At 37.2% G+C, this 19,718-nt stretch overlaps 6 protein-coding genes and 1 long non-coding RNA gene across 7 annotated transcripts; 4 read left to right on the top strand and 3 right to left on the bottom strand.

The window, feature by feature from the left end:
* The first annotated feature begins 1,036 nt into the window (after nt 1-1,036).
* Nucleotides 1,037-2,210, top strand: LOC130511053 (uncharacterized). The gene is made up of 3 exons (XR_008944836.1): nt 1,037-1,395; nt 1,528-1,968; nt 2,057-2,210. It is a non-coding gene; the product is annotated as an uncharacterized LOC130511053 (long non-coding RNA).
* Nucleotides 2,211-2,267: 57 nt separating this feature from the next.
* LOC108852733 (uncharacterized) lies at nt 2,268-3,882 on the bottom strand. Its single transcript, XM_057007849.1, is given in 6 exon segments — nt 2,268-2,546; nt 2,617-2,748; nt 2,827-3,038; nt 3,123-3,205; nt 3,318-3,463; nt 3,639-3,882. Coding segments are annotated over 5 exon segments (759 nt in total). The 5' UTR covers nt 3,460-3,463; nt 3,639-3,882; the 3' UTR covers nt 2,268-2,356.
* Nucleotides 3,883-4,845: 963 nt separating this feature from the next.
* Nucleotides 4,846-6,156, bottom strand: LOC108848670 (nitrile-specifier protein 5). Its single transcript, XM_018622092.2, has 2 exons — nt 5,999-6,156; nt 4,846-5,907 (listed from the first exon to the last, which is right to left on the bottom strand). The coding sequence occupies exons 1-2, from the start codon at nt 6,029-6,031 to the stop codon at nt 4,966-4,968; spliced, it is 975 nt and encodes a 324-aa protein (XP_018477594.1). The 5' UTR covers nt 6,032-6,156; the 3' UTR covers nt 4,846-4,965.
* A 4,042-nt stretch (nt 6,157-10,198) lies between these two features.
* LOC108852688 (uncharacterized) lies at nt 10,199-10,703 on the top strand. The gene is given in 2 exon segments (XM_018626184.2): nt 10,199-10,492; nt 10,495-10,703. Coding segments are annotated over 2 exon segments (303 nt in total). The 5' UTR covers nt 10,199-10,281; the 3' UTR covers nt 10,587-10,703.
* A 1,082-nt stretch (nt 10,704-11,785) lies between these two features.
* Nucleotides 11,786-14,384, top strand: LOC108855382 (indole-3-glycerol phosphate synthase, chloroplastic). The gene is made up of 10 exons (XM_018629189.2): nt 11,786-12,413; nt 12,511-12,759; nt 12,836-13,012; nt 13,088-13,162; nt 13,250-13,294; nt 13,383-13,547; nt 13,642-13,720; nt 13,803-13,885; nt 13,978-14,046; nt 14,156-14,384. The coding sequence occupies exons 1-10, from the start codon at nt 12,066-12,068 to the stop codon at nt 14,237-14,239; spliced, it is 1,374 nt and encodes a 457-aa protein (XP_018484691.2). The 5' UTR covers nt 11,786-12,065; the 3' UTR covers nt 14,240-14,384.
* A 117-nt stretch (nt 14,385-14,501) lies between these two features.
* LOC108855381 (acetyl-CoA acetyltransferase 2) lies at nt 14,502-17,668 on the bottom strand. Its single transcript, XM_018629188.2, has 14 exons — nt 17,526-17,668; nt 17,346-17,389; nt 17,161-17,259; nt 16,915-17,088; nt 16,718-16,823; nt 16,505-16,643; nt 16,200-16,277; nt 16,054-16,119; nt 15,704-15,789; nt 15,490-15,589; nt 15,287-15,397; nt 15,163-15,204; nt 14,875-15,067; nt 14,502-14,766 (listed from the first exon to the last, which is right to left on the bottom strand). Exons 2-13 carry the CDS (start codon nt 17,380-17,382, stop codon nt 14,891-14,893), a joined length of 1,215 nt encoding a protein of 404 aa, XP_018484690.1. The 5' UTR covers nt 17,383-17,389; nt 17,526-17,668; the 3' UTR covers nt 14,502-14,766; nt 14,875-14,890.
* Nucleotides 17,669-17,784: 116 nt separating this feature from the next.
* Nucleotides 17,785-19,656, top strand: LOC108848443 (uncharacterized). The gene is made up of 8 exons (XM_018621806.2): nt 17,785-18,378; nt 18,480-18,581; nt 18,657-18,738; nt 18,838-18,857; nt 18,919-18,979; nt 19,091-19,155; nt 19,342-19,449; nt 19,520-19,656. The coding sequence occupies exons 1-8, from the start codon at nt 17,926-17,928 to the stop codon at nt 19,577-19,579; spliced, it is 951 nt and encodes a 316-aa protein (XP_018477308.2). The 5' UTR covers nt 17,785-17,925; the 3' UTR covers nt 19,580-19,656.
* Nucleotides 19,657-19,718: the final 62 nt, after the last annotated feature.

The following is a 19,718-nucleotide window of genomic DNA, read 5'->3' as shown; positions in this document are numbered from 1 at the left end:
GGACGGGTGTTGTGTAGACGGGTGAGTTGTTGACTGACGAGACATGTACGAGGGAGTTGTGACGTAATGTTGTGCGCCATAATGGCTGACCACAAGGGAGTGTAATGGAGTGTCATTTTCCTCCATGGGTGTTTGAATCTGTGACACTCAGAGTTGTTGAATTGAACTCATTTTCCTATCATGGAATCAAAGCGGTAATATGAAACTCAGAGACCATAATCGAACAATCTAATTTATACAACTTGAAATAAAGGACATAATGAAGTCCTAAACAATCTAATGCTAAAACCCATACAAAACCCCAAAATAAAAAAATTATGGTTCAGAGATCCTATTCAGGAACTGGACCTCAAAGATCTAACAAGAACTTGCATCTCCAAAGGTGATGACTTTCATAGAGATAAGCAAGAATCCTACCTCACATGTATTTAAAGTTTCAAGTTGGTGACTTTCGGAGAGAAAATGACCGTATAAATTTAAGGAACATGAGATATGAGATGGTTGATGGAAATATTAGTACGAACAAGAAATCTGGTGGGCCGTGAGCTAACATATTAGCTAATACATATTTAAGAAGAATGTGTTTTCTTATTCATTCTTGTATTTTTACCATATTTTTATGTTTCAATGTATATTTAGAAAAATTTCCCGCCCATTTAAAGTTCATCTAATTGTTTTTTTTCTTGAGAAATCACATATATAAATTACTATAGCTAAATGCTAAAGGGTATTAGTATGAAAAAATTACATCAGTTGTGAAATAAAGGTTATTAGAGCAACCTCATCAGTGGGACAAAAATTATGTCCTTAGGATAGTTTATTAGTTTTTTTAAGGTAAGGACAAAGCTTAAGGACTTTTTAATTTTTTCAGATTATTGGTAGGACTTGTTATGTATCTTAGTAACAAAGTTTAACATGAAAATTACAATCACAGACCAAGTGCATAAGAGTATCATTATCGCGGTCACTTGCATCCGTTTCTTCGTATTATTAGAATTAAAAGAAAAAGAAAAATAGGTTAATTGCGAAAGAACGTTTCTTATTCAGGAGTAATAAAAGACGGTCTTTTGCACACGTGTTGACCTTTGGGTGTTCATCTCTTTGAGAAGAGAGAGAGAGAGTTGAAGCAATCTCATCGATGTTCATCTTTGCGTTTCTTGTAGGATCCTGAATCAATTGAAGATCAAATCCTTGTGTTATTTTCTTGTTGTCTGGTTGATATGAATGAGACCGGTGGTTCAAGGAAGTGCTCTCCCCCATCCCTTTGCAGCATAAGATCGCCATGCTCCAATTCTTCCCAAGCTCTCATAGAACAGAGAGGATCATTAGAAGCATAGACAAGAGGATCTCCGACGCTCCCTTCACAGATGCTTCTCCCCCAATTCCAGAATCAAAGTACAGTGATAGAACAATGTTTAAAAAGCTTACATCTTTATCTGTGTCACTGGATATGATTGTAAAGTTTGTATCTTTATGTGTTTCCTGATCATTGGATATGATTGTAACATGACACCTTACTTTGGACAGGGTGAGGAAGCACACGATCTCGGTGTTCATTAGAGACGAGAACGGGATGATTAATAGGATTGCAGGAGTCTTTGCGAGGAGAGGATACAATGTCGAGTCTCTTGTGTTTGGTCTCAACAGAAACAAGGCTTTGTTCACCTTTGTTCACCATTGTTGTCTCTGAAACTGAAAGACATGGACTTCAAACCTGCGAAGTAAACTTTAATACCATTTTACAGAGTTTCTAATTATTGTATCATGGGGGAGCAGTGTTGTTTGCCAAGGAGAGAGAGAGTCCATAGAAATTTAAGTTCCAGCGATAGCTTGTGTGGATGATCCATAAAGATTCAAAGCAAGAAGAAAGTGAAAAAGAATATAAAAAGAGAAGCAGAGTCTTGTACACTAGATCCATCTTGTTATGTGGCTAATGGCACGCCTTCAAGCCTGCGATATGACATGCTGGTATCTACTCCTAATTTTTTAACCAAAAGCTCTCATTTAAAGGGTCTGATTTTGATCAAAACCGTGCTCTATTGTAATGAATTTCCAGTATATTTCAAAGAGTTTTGCAAGGGCTAATGGTTTAGAGACAAGATGTGGAGAGATTGTTCTGATGAATGAAAAGGGTACTTCATGGATTTTGAATTTTTTTTCAAGAACTTATAATTAAGAGACTTGCAATAAAGCACATGAATGTTCAAATCTCTTAACTAAGTCTTTTAACTCATTTTTACATTTTAAAAAGTATTAAAAATTAATTAAGAGACCCTTAAGGGGTTTTGGGATAATGATGCTCTAAGAAGCCTAATGATAAGGATTCAATCTACGGATGTCGAGTGTGGGCTCTCACTCAGGGCTTGATGTGTTCTCGAATGAAGTCTTGGACCTGAAAAGTTTCTCCATTGAGTCCAGACGCTTCAGCGACAGTGACTTTGTTACTGCAATGCGAGAAGGAGAACACTTCTCCTTCGATCCCAATGGTGAAGTCATTGGCTATGTCAGCTGTAGATACTGCACTCCTCGAAGCCCTTAGTTTCTCGCTGACAGCAAAGAAAAAAAAATATTAAGAAATGATTGACTGATTTGTTAAGAAAATGCAAAAATCTTTACATTTCTTTCTCCATCTGCTTCCTGATGAACTCCTTGGTGTGTGCGGTTAGTTTATCTGTCTTGTTACAGCAAAGGAGGACTGGTATCTTCTTCTTGACAACGTTGGCGTTGGTCAGAATGTCGTATAAGTACCTATCAAACCATAGCAATGCCTCATGTGTTTAAGATCGTGTGTGTGTGTGAACCCTAATAAAAAGAGTTTAAAGTTACTCTGAAGCTGCACGACAGTTATGGATGAACTCCAAGGCGTCTACAACAAAGACAATAGCAGCTGCTTGGGGCAAGAACTCTTCCAGCTTGGGTCGAAGCCGAGAGTGCCCAGGAACATCAACAAGATGAACATGCTTGATTTTTCCTTTCTGTCACACAGAGAATACACACCTACATTTTACAGTGCCCTGATGCGATGATCCATCAAGGAGCTGCCAATCAAACAATTAGCATGTTATAACTGCCAAAACAATCACCTAGTCATCTCATACGGAACGTGAAGCCAAAACACTCACTTGATAGAAGAGCACAGTCTTTCCACTTCCACTCAGCCCAGAAAGCAGCACAGTGTTGAATTTAGTACGCCTGGCCAATCGAACTGCATAAACCAGCAACAACGACAAGTTAAACAACAAAAGAATCAGCGTTATTCATGGCATGAGACCCCTAAGAAAATAAAAAACAATTATAATGACTCTGCAGCTACATACTTGATAAGAGGAGCAAAATGGTAGTGAACAAGAGAACACCAACGGTGGCATAGAGATGAGTCGGTGGTATCTTCTGAAGATACTCAATTCCTTGATTCGACCACTCCTCCACCATGATTTTTAGATCTTCCAAATTCTCCATTTCCCTGTAAACAACATCAGTCCAGAGATAATTTCAAATCAACCCCAACGTCGTCCCCAAGTTTACGAACAGATAATGATGCCTAACACTACATTTGATTCCTCTGCCTTCAACCGGATCTCGAGAAAAAAATTACAAAATGTCGAGAAAGGAAACAGAGGATGTTACAAAGCACGAACCTTTGATTTCGACTTGGACGAGACAGATTGATTTCGAGGAGAGATCATCAGGAGAGATCACGAGAGAGAGAGGAATCATCGTCGTCTAGGAAAGAGAGGGAGAGAGGCGACGAGACAACACACTGCAAATGATCACAGACAAACACTGCAAATGATCACTGCACATGTGATGGTGGTGCTGGGTAACGAAGAAGAAGAAAAGGTTTGAAGAAGAGGCGTCCGAGAGAGAGAGAGAGAGAAAGAGAGAGAGAGAGAGGCTGACACGTGCCCTTAAGGACGAGAAACAAAACTTCTTAACTAAGAACATTCTTTGTAATTTCAGTCTTTTTTGATTTATTTTTTGGCCAATTAATACTAAAGACTTTCCTTAGATATGCCGATAATGATGGTCTTAGTCTTAAACAATCTAACTACAATGTATATGCTTGTCACTCTCTCAATATATAAAGCCCATGAGCCAAATCTGGACCACCGTAATCATCTTTTTCATTCACTCAAGGGCCCGTTAAGTAGTGATAAGTAAACAGTGGCCTGGATCTCAAGTGGTTAAAAACCTTTTCGTTTCCCCTGAGAAACTTCATTAAACCAATAGTTAATCCATCCTTACAACAAAAACCATCTGTGAGGAAAATGCAAACCAACCAACAAAGCCACAACAAGATCAAGACTAATTCACAGAGATAATAGTCCAAAAAGATCCTTAAGCCAAAGAGCTAAGTAAGGTTGCCTAAGGTCTTCTTTAATCACATTTTTTTGCTATCAAGAAAGCTCCAAGATTTATTTTTTCTTGATTGAATGTTCATTCCGAGTTGGAATCTTTGCAAGCCTGAAGAATGGTTTAAGCGTTTTCTTTCCTCAATGGCTTTAAGTGGTTAAGAACGCAAGATAGTGCTATAAACAAACACATTAAATAGGGATAAGCATATGAAATTCCGAGACAACAAAAATTCTAAAAGCATCTCCACAAGAAAATATAGGCCACTAAAAAACATTGTGGCAATCCGTGAATGAATCACACATGTAATCAAAGTTAGCTAAATCGCCCTGTGTTTACAGTAGACATGCATGCAGCCATTATATCTTTTTCAAGGCCATCTGTATAAAGTCCAATGGACGTGTGTAGAATACGCCTGTGATCGATATGTGACAACAAACAAGTGTTTCTTTGTCAGTTCATAGGTGTGAAAATTCGTGTGCTAAAGTCATCTCACAACAATATCTTTATTATTAAAACACCAAACTCCTTAAAACAACAAACACTAATCAGTTTACATACGACAAAGCCACAAAAGCAACTCACTCATGATAACTGACAATTATGACAAAACTAGAAACCCCAAAACACCATATCATCAAGCCTCTCGTTGGTCGGACTATTCCCACCGTGAACCAACAAACCTCTCTCACCATTCACCACCGCAACAGCAAACGCGCACCACCCGCGCGGGCTCGGCTTCTTGTCTCCCTCATCAGTGCTACCATCCAAAACCTTCTCCCACACCAACGTCTCCGTATCAAACCTATAAACATCTCCAGACAACTTCCCAGCTCCCATATGCATCAGCACATGCGGCTCTTCCTCCCCACCATATATCACAATATACTTCCCTGAAGAAACCGCCGGAAACACGCTTCTCGCCGGAGGCACATCCCCGGTCGTCTCCACGGCGGTCCACCGACCACTAGCCAGATCAAAGCAATGGATATCACCCAATTCATTACCGTCGAAACCAAACAAAACCCAAACTTTCCCGTCCACGACCACAAGCCCCGGCGCTCCCCTCCCCTTGCAAGCCTCCCCAGCCGCCGGATACTCAACCCACTTCCGATCAACCACGTCGTAAGCATGCAGCGTGTTCACACGCCCGTTGGCCGTAACACCGCCAAAGACGTAAACTTTCCGGTCGTCGCCGGCCATAGAGTGGTAGCTCCGACCGGGAAGCCCTTCGTCGACGGGAGACAGGAGCTCCCACTTGTTCGTCACCGTGTCGTAAGCATGCAAGCCGTTGTATTTGCGAGAGTCGTCGCGGCCGCCGTAGACGTAGATGGTGGTGCCGATGGGGACCATGGAGACTCCGAAACAGGGGAAAGGAGCGACCCCCGTCGCGGGGGCTATGGACCATTCTCGAGTCTCGAGATCGAAGACGTAGAGGTCGTTGTCGATGTGGATCGTGGGTTTGAGCTCGCCGCCAAAGCAATAGACTTTGTTCCCCACGACGGTGATTGCGTGTGAGCTTCTTGGTCCTGGACCTGCTCCTTTCTGGCCCACCTGTGGTTTTAAACACAATCAAAGATTAAAACTTTCGAAGATCTAAACAAGCAAATTTGATTAAATTAAAAAAAAAAGTGAATTTTTTTACCTTAACCCATTTGTTCTCAGCCACAGGACTCATTATTCGCAGCAAAGAAGATAACTTTTTTTTTGGTTTGGTTTGGTTGATGAAAGAATTGTTGTGACTTTTTGATGTTTGTGTTGCGTGTAGTTTATATAGGCAAACGTGGTATCACATCACCACAAGTTAAAAATTCAAAGTGAGATTTCTTAAGACACGTTCCACAGATAAGAGAGATACGTTACCATCTATAATACTATTTCATTTTCTTAATTGTGATTACTTCTATAAGCGTTAACGTTTTTTTAAGGAAAAGAAAATCTGATTACGCAAGTGCAATACTGCAATGCATTTTGATTGGTTAAATACAGCAACTTTTTTTTTTTTGATAAGTGGTATTTAAATACAGCAATTCTAATGTATGTTCTTTTGTGACTTATTAGCTAAGAAATTTGAAAATAATTATTGATTCATTATCATATATATTAACCAATCATTATCATATATTATATATATTACCCAAAAAAATTCATATAGTTTTTTTAGCAACTGTTCAAAAAAAAGCTAAGAAATTTGAAAATACAGCAACTTTTTCTATATTGCTTCATTATTATATATATTACCCAAAAATTATAATAATAGACATAAAAAGTCATATGGTTTCTTTTCTTTTTCCTCCTTGATCATGTATAATCATAGTTCCGGATAAGAACCTACAAAGATATCACAAAAGAAAAAATTTGGATGAAAGGCCAAACCATTTTTTCAACAATAATAAAGTATATGCCATATTCATGATCTCTTGCTTCTTCACGAATTCTTAACATATATGCACACTGAGTAATTAGATGGAAAAAGATATGTATCCAGACTAGAGATGTCAATTGGGCAGGCTATTAATGGGCGGCCCATGTCCAAATAGATATGGACAGAAATGGACAAAACCATATTGGACCATAATTAATTTTTGTCCAAATGGACAAACCCAATTACGTCCGTGGGCTACACTGGGCTTAATCATTTGGACATGGACCGCCCAATAAACCTAAATGTCTAGGGTTTTCTAAAATTGGGAAAACGCAAATCACTTCTTTCTCCATCGCTTTCGTCGATTTCGTGCGATTCTTGTGCGATTTCGTCGGATCTTTTGTGATTTCGTCGATCCTTCTTCGCCGTCTTCGGTTTTCCTCCTCCCTCATCGACTCTCTTTCTCCTTCATTGATTCTTCTCCGCTTTTGAGTCCCATTTGGGCTTATTTGGACAGCCCAACAAATCTAGTAAATCATGGTCTTATTTGGTTATGGTCTCATTTGGTTATGGTCCCATTTGGGCTTCGACCAAATTTGTCCAGCAAAAAAATGAAGCCCATTCGGACACGCCCAGACCCGCCCAGCCCGCCCAATTGACATTGCTAATCCAGACGGTAGCTCACATGTCGTGCCTATCTTCGTGGCTCCACTTCGGTCAGGGCCACATGCCACTTCTATGTTTCCGGAAACAAACAAATAGATGAAAAGCTGAAAGGTAAAATGTAAAAGGTAAAAGAAAAAAAGAGAAAAAAAATGGCTGAGTCAGGGGATGAACGTGGACGATATTAGCTAGAATCTGGTCAATAATCCAGGCTACATTCGAGCCACATTTTTTCCAGGTTTCACACTTTTACTTACTAGTATCTTCATATACGTAAGGCATTATTTGTTTGGTATCTCCAACGAGCAGCTACCTCTCCTCGAACCTTTTTTCTAGTCTTGTTCATTACATCATGTGATTGTTTTTTCTTTAATACTAGCTTTAGAGGGTGACATATGACTTGAGAGGAAACTAGCGGTGTAGATCAAATAGGTATTGACCGGACATAACCGGGTGAAACTGGATAAAACATCCGTCTTTACCTCTAATTTTAGGGGGTGTTAGCGGATGATTGATTTGTAAAGATTTGAAGAATTTCAAAGTTCTGTTGTTATTGGTAATATGATTCTCAAAATCCTAAAAAAATTGTATTATTTATGTAATAATTTTATAATTCCGATATAATTTTTTGTTACTGATGTGATAATTTTGTAACTTATTTTAATTTTTTTTGCTATTCGAAAAGTTGAATATTTTCTGATTTTGTAATTTTATCCAACTATATCATTATTGGAACAATGATTATTTGCATTTTACTCATTAATCATAATTTTCAAAATATTATAGTTAACCTTTGTATCTCAAAATTGAGATAACAAACTTTTTTTTTGTGAAATGATATGTCATTGCACAGTCTTACAACAACAACACCTATAAATATTATATTTTCCTATGAAATAGTTCTGCAGGCTGAACGAAAAAACATCGAGGTACCCATGATCGATCTATCATCTTGGTTGTGTACCGAAGATGAATTGTTGATTAATTAAAAATCACAACAAAGATAAAAGACACAGTCTCCAAAAACACATGAACAAGTGCGGTAACATTAGATCTGAGCTCCGTCCGACTTATCACCACTGTCTAAAATAAATCGTTCTATAGAGAAAATGAAGAGAAAACTCAAAATCTTTAACTTTATCTTATGTCACTGGAGAAAGTAGACCCAAAAACTTGATTCTACTTGAGTAATTCTTTTATTTATCACCCATTGCAATCTTATGTAAAGTTAACTATTGTTAGTAAAAACATGCACAAAAATATTTATCCCTAACAAAGAGCTAGACATCAAAAATTTGCTTCTATTTGCATAATGTAAATTGTGATTAAAAACAGAGCAAACGATCATATAAAGAGAAAAAGAGAGACATGTGTTCCCTATGCAAACTCTGGAGAATGAATATATATTATATAACATACCTTATTGAATATATATTATAGAAAGATATATAAAAATATTATTATATCATTACGTTACCTAATAATGATAGAAAAAAATTAATATGAATCAAAAAGAAATCCACGACATTCCACACAGCAAAATCTATGGATTCTATAAATATGGGAGAATATATTGAGGATATATTGTTATAATCCATTGAGTCTTTTGAAAAATCAAATCCATCAATTTTTAAAATCAGCGTGAATTATCTTCCCACTGACCCGCCCCCCGCCCCCCCCCCCCCCCCCCTCCTTTCCCTAAAAAGTTTTTATACATAGATCAGATGACTTCTAAATTATCCAAAAACTTATTAAAATTAACTTAAAAGTATTTATGATCTTCTAAGTTCCAAGTAACTATGCAAATAAATCTAACATTGTATACAGAACTTAAGAATATATATAAATATTGCAGTTATAACAAATGATACGAGACAAATGTTAAAATTGTTGGGAAAACGACATAATAATATTTAGATAGTGTTCAGTATTCGCAACAACACCCCAAAAAAGCCATAATAATCTTGCTATACTAGAGTTTGCCTTAAGTTTGATAGTGGCATCCTTCCATAATGTCCACATTTTTATTAATACACTATCTTCTTAATTACCATGGTTATATACTGCTTAGTTTGAGCTAGCTTGCCTCTGAGCGTGATTTATTTTAATATCATTTGTAAAAAGTACCATACATTTTGGAAATGAAAAGGGAATTTGCACTTCCCTATACCAAATATTCTATCATATTTAGGTGTATATATTTTTTCCATGCATCCCCACAATTCGACTCATACAAATAACCTACAATTCGACACTGTACATCCATTTTTCTTTTGGTCTAAGGTATTTAGCTAATATAATCATTTTTATATATTATACACCAATTCTAAATTATGACTTTTATTAACAATTCATTGGTTATCAACAAAGGGGAAAAGAAGATATCACTAAGTTTTTCTTGATTGTAAGGAAAACAACGGATGGTATTCGCAAGTCTTGGAGCATAGTTGTCGTGAGGCGTTCACCTATTTGCTTGAGAATATTGCCAAATAACATTTATTGGAATAAAAAAACTGTTTAAATAAATAAAAAGCAAAACAGCAATCCAGATAATATATATATGACAATAACTAGAAGAGAATTTCAATTTCGCAACAGTGTTATGAACTTAAAAGAAAATATCAAAATACTTTGTAGAATAAAAAGAGAAGGAAGTAATAAATTATCAAGAAGAATGAATTAATAAATAATAGGAACCACCAACGAAAAGAAACAAACTGCCAACCTTTATTTGGGGATCATCCCAAGAGTGCCTACGTTAATTCACAAAGAAGCCCATTCACAAAATGCAATGTGATGAAATTTCACATTCATCCGTATATAAATCAGATCACTAACTACTATAAGATTCATATTCAGATAGACAAACTCAACGACTCATTTTCAATTGTCTTATCAAAATGTGGATCAACAAGTTTTTCTTCCTTCTTCCAGTTGTGTGCATGGCCGTGTTCAGTACAGCTCAAACGGTTCCTTCGCAACCTCCAGCTACACAGGGCCCATCAGATTGTTTGTCATCGCTGGAAGATATTCCCGACTGCATCCCAGAGATATTGAGATCGATAATAAGTGGACAAATCGGGAGTATTGGACATTCTTGCTGCCATGCCTTTTGGGTATCAGTACCGAATGTGCCACTCATGTGTTTGTCTTCGCTCCCTTCTTCCCTCCGACTCTAAGGGATCACTGTTCCCGACAACATTAGTGCCAAACTCCTTTGGAAGGGGTTTCTTATTATCAGTCTACATGTTCTAAAGCCATACATACTAATGTGATAACAAACTTTGCTATGTTTCGCTTAATAAAAAAACATCTCTCCATATTATAGAAACAATCCATATATATATATATATATATATAACATCTTACGGATGAGTAAATGATAATAAATATCTTTAGGATAAACCTAAATCTTAACTGAAACTACTAAAGTGTTGATAGCTTAATAGTATATTTGGTACAATATATTAGTTTTTAAAATTTGAATTTTTAAAACCTGATTCGAACATGTATATCGAAATGATTTTTATGTTCAGAACTCTTACATTAGAAATTAGAGCGGCTAAAGTTTTAACTATCCTTAATAAAAATAACTAGACTTTAATATATAATTAACCATAATTTTGAAAATATATTTTGATAATTATCATTATCAAAAATATTTTATTTACTATCAGAAAAATCTTTTACATCACAAAATTTTTAAAAAGAGAAAGATGAATCTCTCTCTATATATTTCTTTTTGCTAAAACTCTCTCTCTATATATATATATTGTATATAGTTTTATGTACATTGATTGTTTTCAAATTTATGTTACGCAATAAAAATAGTTTTATTATAATAAAAACTATTTTTTGTATACAAAGAATTTAATATTTAATTAATTATTAAATATTTTAAGCACATGAGTATTTTCAATTTTTTTTGCACTAATAAATAATTTTAATAGACTGGATTTTTTGTCATATGTAAAGAATTTGATATTTAATTTATTAATAAATTTGAAACGCATGATTTTTCAAGTTTAAATTAATTAATCAAAAGTAGCAGTATTATGATAAAAATTGTATATAGAAATAATTGGTTATTTAATTTATTATTGAATATATTGATATATGAACAACAGCTTATTCTAATGATATTTGAATTAATAATATATCTATTTGTAAATATTTTGTAAAATTATTATAGTTGTACATGCGGGCAAACACCTAATTAATGAAAAAATATAAACAGAACAATTTATATGGAAATTTAAAAACATGAACAAGTTAATCCCAAAGCTTATGTTTCTCCTTTCGATTTGGTTGGTAACGTTTTTAATATCCATAAGAAATGTGTTATATTACGTATAAATTTAAATAACATATTCTATTAACCTAAATATAACATATAAATTGATTTTACTTGAATATTTGGATAGATAACCAATAAATATTTCAAGTTTTTTTTGGTGTTTTGAGTATTGTTTAGATATTTTGAACAACTTCAAAATATCATATATACTTTAGATACTTTTATTATATTAAATCTAGAAATACTTAGTATACTTATATATAAAAATTTATTTCCAATAAGAATGTTAAATATTTTGGTTTGAATCGGGTTTGAATTTGTTACTAATTTTTTGGATAGGATTTGGATTTTTTTGTCCAATCCTACCTGCTACACAAAAATATCTTTATGTATGCAAGAGCAAGCAGCGGACTTATTACTATACTGCCCTCGATGACATCATCAGGCGCTGACTCAGCTCCTAGTGGGACCCACCTTTTGTCTTGGCAAAGTGATTATCCGCCGCACAAAAGTATCTCTCCTCCACTCTCCACATACAAAAAAGGCAAACTAGACATTCGCCGGCTATTAGAATCGGAAGAGAGTTCAGAAAGAAAAAAAAAGATGGAAGGACTTGTTTCCTTTCAGCCCTTCCCCTCATCCGTCATTCAACGGCGTCTCTCTACCGTTTACCTCACCACCAGATACCCCTCCTCCTCCTCCTCCTCTTGTGCTCCTCCTCTTCGTGCTCAACAGGTTTACTTTTCCTTCCAATTTTGTCCCTCTCATGGAAGCGTTTTGTTTGCTTGTTGATAAAGTTAGCAGCTTTTTCTTTTGTTTGTTTCTGTGTTAGTCTGGAATCACGGGAGGTTCCGAAAGTGTTTCTTCGGCATTGGAAGGTAAAGCGAGTGAGCAAGAAGTGGGTATGTTGTATCAGGATGAAGTAGTTTCTAGCCAAGGTATTAGGATAAGGAGACGACCACCTACTGGTCCTCCATTGCATTACGTTGGACCTTTTGAGTTCCGGTTACAGAACGAGGGTAACACTCCTCGCAACATCTTGGAGGAGATCGTATGGCACAAGGACAAAGAAGTTACTCTGGTATCTTCTTTCTTTCTTTCTTTCTTTGTTTATACGCATTGAGTTTTGGTCTGATGATTAGTAACTACGTTTACAGATGAAGGAGAAAAGGCCTCTCTATACCCTGAAGAAGGCTCTCGAAAATGTACCTCCTCCTAGAGACTTCATTGCTGCTCTTAGATCTGCTCATCAGAGAACCGGCCTCCCTGGTTTAATAGCTGAGGTCAAGAAAGCTTCTCCAAGCAGAGGAATCCTCAGAGAGGATTTTGACCCTGTAAGAACTCACCTGTTTTGAGTAAGTTTTGAGGATTGTAAGGATTACTTACTTATAAGGGCTTTGACATCGTAGGTTGCAATCGCTCAAGCTTATGAGAAGGGTGGAGCTGCATGTCTTAGTGTTTTGACTGATGAGAAATACTTCAAGGTAAGACCTGTCAAGAAGATGTTCTGTGAGCATTGTGTAGCAGCTTCACGTTTCTTTGACATGATTCTGTTTCCATATTTGATATAGGGAAGCTTTGAGAATCTGCAAGCTATAAGGGACGCTGGTGTGAAGGTTCTGGCTTTCTCTGTACCTGTTCAGATACGTTCTCATACAATTGTGACATGCTAAGTTCTGATGTTTTTTTTGTTATGAAATGCAGTGCCCTTTACTTTGCAAAGAGTTCATTGTAGAAGCATGGCAGATATACTATGGGAGAAGCAAAGGCGCAGACGCTGTTCTACTGATCGCTTCTGTGTTACCTGACCTTGACATCAAATACATGCTTAAGATTTGCAAAATACTTGGAATGGCTACTCTTGTGGAGGTTTTGAACTCCCTTCATTCATACATGCCCTCAACTAATGCCTTCTTCCTCTTCCTGATCCAAGTTAATGTTGTCTCTGATAACTTGCGTCTAGGTTCACGACGAAAGGGAGATGGATCGCGTTCTAGCAATTGAAGGAGTCGAGCTCATTGGCATCAATAACCGTAACCTTGGTAAAATCTTGAACGAGACATCCCTTTAAAATTAGAGGTACAATCCTTCTTTGATGTGTTTTATACCACTCTTTTCTTGCAGAAACATTTGAGGTAGATATTGGCATCACAAAGAGGCTCCTGGAAGGAGAGCGTGGTGAATTGATCCGTCAGAAAGACATCCTCGTAAGCTATACTTACAATCACCTGTTACACTCATGCCTTTTGCAGTTGCAGTCTTACACACACCTCACTCAACTTGTCTTTTAACATGGTAGGTGGTTGGAGAATCTGGGTTATTCACTCCAGAAGACATTGCATTCGTACAAGAAGCCGGTGTCAAAGCAGTAAGCTTCCTTTCATCCACACACTTTGATGGTTCAAGATACATTGCTGAAAATGCTTATTGTTCCATCTGATCAGCTCCCTTATGGTTTACCTTTTTTCTGTTGTTAGGTTCTAGTGGGTGAATCTCTTGTTAAACAAAGTGATCCTGGGCAGGGTATCAGCACACTTTTTGGAAGAGATGTCTCAGGTTGAGTTTTGTGTAGAGTAACTTTTTGTATAGAGAAAAAAAACTACATTGTTTCTCCATTTAAGCTCTTCTTCTTCTTTCTTTCAATGCCGCTCAAATGTGGAGAGACTTGTGCCTATACAGAAATATCCAACTATTTTGCCTTTGATACATATACATTACAGAAACATATAAATCTGACAATTTGATAAATTCTCTAACAGCACATCCTGGACAAAGCCTTAACTATGAAGGATAAATGGGTTTTGTGCACACCAAAAGAAAAAGTAGGATAAAATGGGTTCATAATTTATAACTGAGGTCCACCAAATATTAAGCAGAAACCTAGTTCATATATAACTTAACATCAAGGATCAGTCTCCTTCATTGAGAGACCAACTAATGGCAAACTTGAAAAAGCAGAAACCGAGTTCATATATAACTTAACAACATCAAGGATCACTCTCCTTTATTGAGAGATCAACTAATGGCAAACTTGAAGTGCAATCACTCTCTTGGAACTTGAAAGAGATACGTCGTCAAATTCACCAACCTGAAAAAAAGTAAACACACACATGGGAAGATATCATGAGTTATACAGGTTCCCCTTTTCCGTATTCTACTCCTTCGATCTATTAGCAATATTCAGAATGTTAGTTACCTGGATTCATAATGCATCAAACAAGTTCAAGAACAAGAGCAGAAGCACCTCCTCCTCCGTTGCACACTCCTCCCACACCGTACTTGCCGTTTCTATTCTTTAGTATCCCAAGCAATGTGATTAGAATACGAGCCCCACTGCAGCCTAGAGGGTGTCCTAAAGAGACAGCTCCTCCATTTACATTCACCTTCTCCTGTTAAAGAGAAACAGTACCCATGTTTATGAAACCACAGCAAGTTGATTGAGAAGATGATGGCCTAAGAGACTCAATGATGTGAAAAAACTGACCGGACTAATCCCGAGTAGCTTTTGATTCGCGAGTGCTACAACCTGCGAACAAGTCAGCTCAGTCAAAACTAGCGTTTGGCAAATATTCGTCTATTCCTTAGGGGAAGAAGACGAATTTTCTTACTGCAAATGCTTCGTTGATCTCATAGTAATCGACTTGAGAAGATTCCAAACCAGCATGTGCAATAGCTTTCGGTATTGCAAGAGCAGGAGCAGTAGTGAAAAACTCTGGTTCCTGCAAGGTTAAGGTCTCACTTAGTGAATGGAATAATGACATATAAAATGCTGTCTTTAAGAAGGGAAGGCAATAATATATAAGTAATGTACCTGAGCTGCATCACCGTAACCTCTAACTTTTGCGAGTACTTGAAGTCCTAGCTGAAGCGCCTTCTCTCCACTCACTAGGACAAGTGCAGCTGCACCATCGCTGTCAAAGGGAATCAAACTTCATTTTAAGTAAAATAGAAGTTGCAAGTCTAACCAAGATCCATGTAAAAAAGGTATATGGATTTTCTAAGAGATGGAGAAGATATAAAGGAACCTTATGCTAGACGCATTCCCAGCTGTAACAGTGCCTCCATTCTCCTTAAAACTTGGACGGAGTTTCCTCAATTTTGCAGCGTCAAACTGAGATATCAAGGCACCACATATGTTAGCAGATTACACTAGTCAGGCATCAATTCTCGGAGTAATCTAACCATCAATTATATTTCCTGACGTGTAATGCCTCATACATAAAACATATCAATAACTAAAATGTTATGACTGGTATGCATGAACATGGAGAAAAAACAAAGCATGCAACGGGTGAGTAACAAGGAGAGAACATATAATCAGGGCATTAATGCATAATCAGATATAGACAAAAGGGAATATAGATCAGTGGATCACCTTCCCAAGACCTTCGTCCTTGTCAACAATGGTTGATGGCCTACCCCTTCCTCCAGAAACCTCAACCTGTACGACCAATTTCCCGTTACTGTATTCAGTATGTATATTGTTGCATTAAGAAAAATACAGTATAGAAATATACTAACCGGGGCGATTTCCCAAGTGAAGGCGCCAGCTTCCTGGGCAGCAATACCACGTTCAAAACTCTGAACGGCGTAGTCATCCTGCATATTCAGTTGCCATAAACAATGAAACCTACTAAACAGTTCTTATATTTCACAGTTTCAGGATAGTGAGAGGCAAACTATCAACGTTAATAATCAAGGCATCAAGAACAAGAAGTAAAGAAAAGTGAAAATTTACAGAGGTCTATCTAGTATCTAACCAATAATAAGTTAATGGGAGACAAATACTAAATTGTTAATTCAAGAAAAAAGAAAGAACAACATACTTGTTGCTCCCTCGTTATTTCAAATTTCTCAGCGCATAGTTCTGCACAGCTTCCCATCCCACAGTCGTTGTAGACATCCCATAGTCCATCCTTTAGCATTCCATCTACCATAGAATCATGACCAAACCGAGATCCTTTCCTGCATAAAACAAAATTTGAATAAGAAACAATGGATATAAGCTTGAGAGTTATAAAGACCAAATCATTAATTACCTTGCTTCAGCCAGATATTTTGGTGTATTAGACATGCTTTCCATGCCACCCGCCACCACTACATCATTGATCCCCAACTGGATACTCTGAGCAGCAATCATCACCGCTGAAACCACCCAGAAAAAAATATATTAAAAAGCTTTAAAAATACAAAGAAAAAAAGAAAACCAAAGCCCAAATGCTTAAAGTACACTTACCTTTCATGCCTGAAGCACAAACCTTGTTAACAGTGGTACAGATAACAGAGTTAGAGATCCCTGCACCCAAAGCAGCCTGACGAGCAGGAGCCTGACCCAAATTGGCACTAAGAACATTGCCAAACACAACTTCTTGGACTAGAGACGGGTCAACATTCGCCCTCTTCAAAGCAGCTTGAGAACATTAAAAAACCAAAACTCAATAACATAAGCCTACACAGAGTCTCTGTGTTAAATCAAGCAAACCTGCAATAGCTACTGATCCAAGCTTTGTCGCGGACAAAGACGAAAGAGATCCGAGAAAGCCACCCATTGGAGTACGTGCAACACCCACGATGCAAACATCTGCGATTGATTGATAATAAAAAAAAAAACATTCTTACTTACACACATCTACATGAATCAGAGGAAGAGTGTGGATAAAGTAGTACCTCTGGGATTGACGGAATCTGCTGTGTGAGCGTCCATGCGAAATCTACAAAACGGAGTCGAAAGATTAAAGCTTTTAATCCGGTAAAGACTCAACATGGGAACCACCATACTCAGATAGATTCGATAAGATTTTGACGAGAAAATTACACAGAGAGAGAGAGATCTAAGGGATTGCTTACTTGATTGTTACAATGTATAGAGATTCCTATAGAAGGAAACAGAGTGTCTTCGTTGGTGAATAGCGAATGAAGAGCAAGACGACGATAACTAGAATGAATAGGAGCAGCTAAACGTTAACTACGATGAAGAGCAAAGCAACACGAAAGTCTATTGTGATCTCTTTACATTAAATTCTTCCTTTATAAAAACGAAAACTTTGACCCGGAAAAGAATAATCAAAACATTGTATTTATTTCATTAAACCCTTCCTTTTACAAATAATTACGAAACTAACCCAAAACTTTAGTTATTTTCAAAGGTAATGATTTTTTAAAAACTCAATCGTTACAAAACCCTCTCTGTATTGACAAACGTCGCAGCAACCGCCGGCAAAAAAAACCAAACCTTTTCGACGGAAGAATGTCTACGGGAGAGGGAGCTCAGATAGAGATAGGAACTAGAAAGAGGAGAGTGGGCGCAAAGAAGGGTGGGAAGAAGAAAAAGTTCAAGACTTTACCTCCTCCTTCCTCCTCCTCTAACAGGTTCAAGCCTACAAAGAAGGACCAGAAGCTCTTCCAGAAGAGAAGGCGAGGCTACAACTCCGACGAAGACGAAGAAGAAGAAGATGATGAGTCCAAGAAGCAGCCAGAGGTAACCATCCGTGAAAAGATATTCACTGATGCTAACATGGGTCCCAACTACGACGAGGTTGAAGAGGAAGAAGATGGGGAGGACAAGGACGAGGAGGGTTCCGATGGGGAGGATCACGGGGAGATTCAGTCTGGGATCACCAGGTTTGGTGATGAGGATGGATGCAATGCGTTCAAGATGGCTTTTAAATCTATTATGAAGAGTAAAGGAGACGATGCATTGGTGAGAGAGTCTTATCTCAATTCTAGTTTTTACTCTTTAATTCAGACAGGAGGACAAGTAATTGAAACTGTGTTGTTGGGGTTTGTGTGTGTGTGAAACAGGGTCCTGTTTTGTCAGCGCATAAGAATCTTATAGCTCAGAAGTTAGCTGATGAGGAAGCTGAGAAGAAGGCTAAGGGTCAAGCTAGAAAGGCAAAACATTTGGTATGAGTTTTTTGTTGCATTTTATTCATATTTGTTTTCTTTTGATGATGAGTCGCTGAAACAATGCGTTAAAAGGTTGCTGAGAAAGGACATGTTAAACCTGCAAACCATTTGGAATCCCATGAGAAGATTCTTATAGGTGTTGCCACCAAAGGAGGTATGGTTTCCTCAATGATTAATTGTTCAGTCAACTCTCTCTCTTGCTCTTTCATATTGTTTGGTACTGACTTTGTTTTCCTCCATGAACTCACTCCAGTGGTGAAGCTTTTTAATGCTGTAAGTTTTGTTTCTAATTCTTATTTTCATTTGTTTAGTTCAAGACTTTTGTTTCAAACAGGTAAACAAGGCTCAACATGCTCAGAAGGGTTTGAATGCTTCAAGGTCAAAAGACTCTAAAGGTAGAGGCTTTTGATATTTGATCTTTAGCATGAATCTTTCTCTGTCCACTCTCTTGTTTTGGCTTCTAAATCTGTATTTTTTTTTTACCCTTCTGTCGTAACATCCATCAGTGTTAAAGAAGAGAAGAAAAGAAGCATTCTTCTCTGAGTTAGGAAAAACGAGAACAGACTCCAAGGTCTGGCATAATCTAAAACATTATCTCTTACACTTTGAATATACTTTATCTTGATGACCGTATAAGCAAGTCATTGTTCTGTCTTGATCTGCCTTCTTTAGAGATATTAACGAACGAATCACTTTCAGCTGTAAAGTCTATTCTTGGTAATTTACTAATGTGAGATTCTGTGGGATGATGGTACAGACTCAAAAAGCTTCAAATTCCAATGAAGACGAAGCTCCTGCTTGGGCTCCTCTACGTGATAATTACATGTTAGCAAACCCAAAGCTTAAGGACTGGGACAAAAAACAGGTATCATTCATTCTTACCCCCACAGTTGCATACACTCCTTCCCTGAGACTTGTAACTGAATTGTCTGCAGGAAACAAGTGAAGGAGATGATTTCGCCGCAATGTCAGGAGATGAGAGTTATGAAGACTAAAGCTAACCATTAGTTTGTAGTATGACCAGAGCTTTTGTTTGATCAGTATGAATGAATTCAATTATTTTGATAGTGCAAAAGCAACTTGAAAGCAAGAACATTGTCTCTCATCTATGGACTCTCTCTGGTACACTCTAAA

This window comes from Raphanus sativus, chromosome 4 (assembly GCF_000801105.2).
Source record: "Raphanus sativus cultivar WK10039 chromosome 4, ASM80110v3, whole genome shotgun sequence".
NCBI classification, from domain to species: domain Eukaryota; kingdom Viridiplantae; phylum Streptophyta; class Magnoliopsida; order Brassicales; family Brassicaceae; genus Raphanus; species Raphanus sativus.
Note: the sequence above shows the minus strand (reverse complement) of the source record. Positions and strands in the feature narration are given on the sequence as shown.

Coding starts and splice junctions, on each gene's coding strand:
- LOC108855382 (XM_018629189.2), top strand. CDS start 12,066: ATGTATGCAAGAGCAAGCAGCGGACTTATTACTATACTGCCCTCGATG. Junction 13,013..13,087: donor TCAGAGAGGATTTTGACCCT/GTAAGAACTCAC, acceptor TTGACATCGTAG/GTTGCAATCGCTCAAGCTTA. Junction 13,295..13,382: donor TAAGGGACGCTGGTGTGAAG/GTTCTGGCTTTC, acceptor TATGAAATGCAG/TGCCCTTTACTTTGCAAAGA.
- LOC108855381 (XM_018629188.2), bottom strand. CDS start 17,382: ATGGACGCTCACACAGCAGATTCCGTCAATCCCAGAG. Junction 16,644..16,717: donor AAATATCTGGCTGAAGCAAG/GTAATTAATGAT, acceptor TGTTTTATGCAG/GAAAGGATCTCGGTTTGGTC. Junction 16,278..16,504: donor AAATAACGAGGGAGCAACAA/GTATGTTGTTCT, acceptor CTGAATATGCAG/GATGACTACGCCGTTCAGAG.
- LOC108848443 (XM_018621806.2), top strand. CDS start 17,926: ATGTCTACGGGAGAGGGAGCTCAGATAGAGATAGGAACTAGAAAGAGG. Junction 18,739..18,837: donor AGGTGTTGCCACCAAAGGAG/GTATGGTTTCCT, acceptor AACTCACTCCAG/TGGTGAAGCTTTTTAATGCT. Junction 19,450..19,519: donor AGGACTGGGACAAAAAACAG/GTATCATTCATT, acceptor AATTGTCTGCAG/GAAACAAGTGAAGGAGATGA.
- LOC108848670 (XM_018622092.2), bottom strand. CDS start 6,031: ATGAGTCCTGTGGCTGAGAACAAATGGGTTAAG. Junction 5,908..5,998: donor CTGAGAACAAATGGGTTAAG/GTAAAAAAATTC, acceptor TTAAAACCACAG/GTGGGCCAGAAAGGAGCAGG.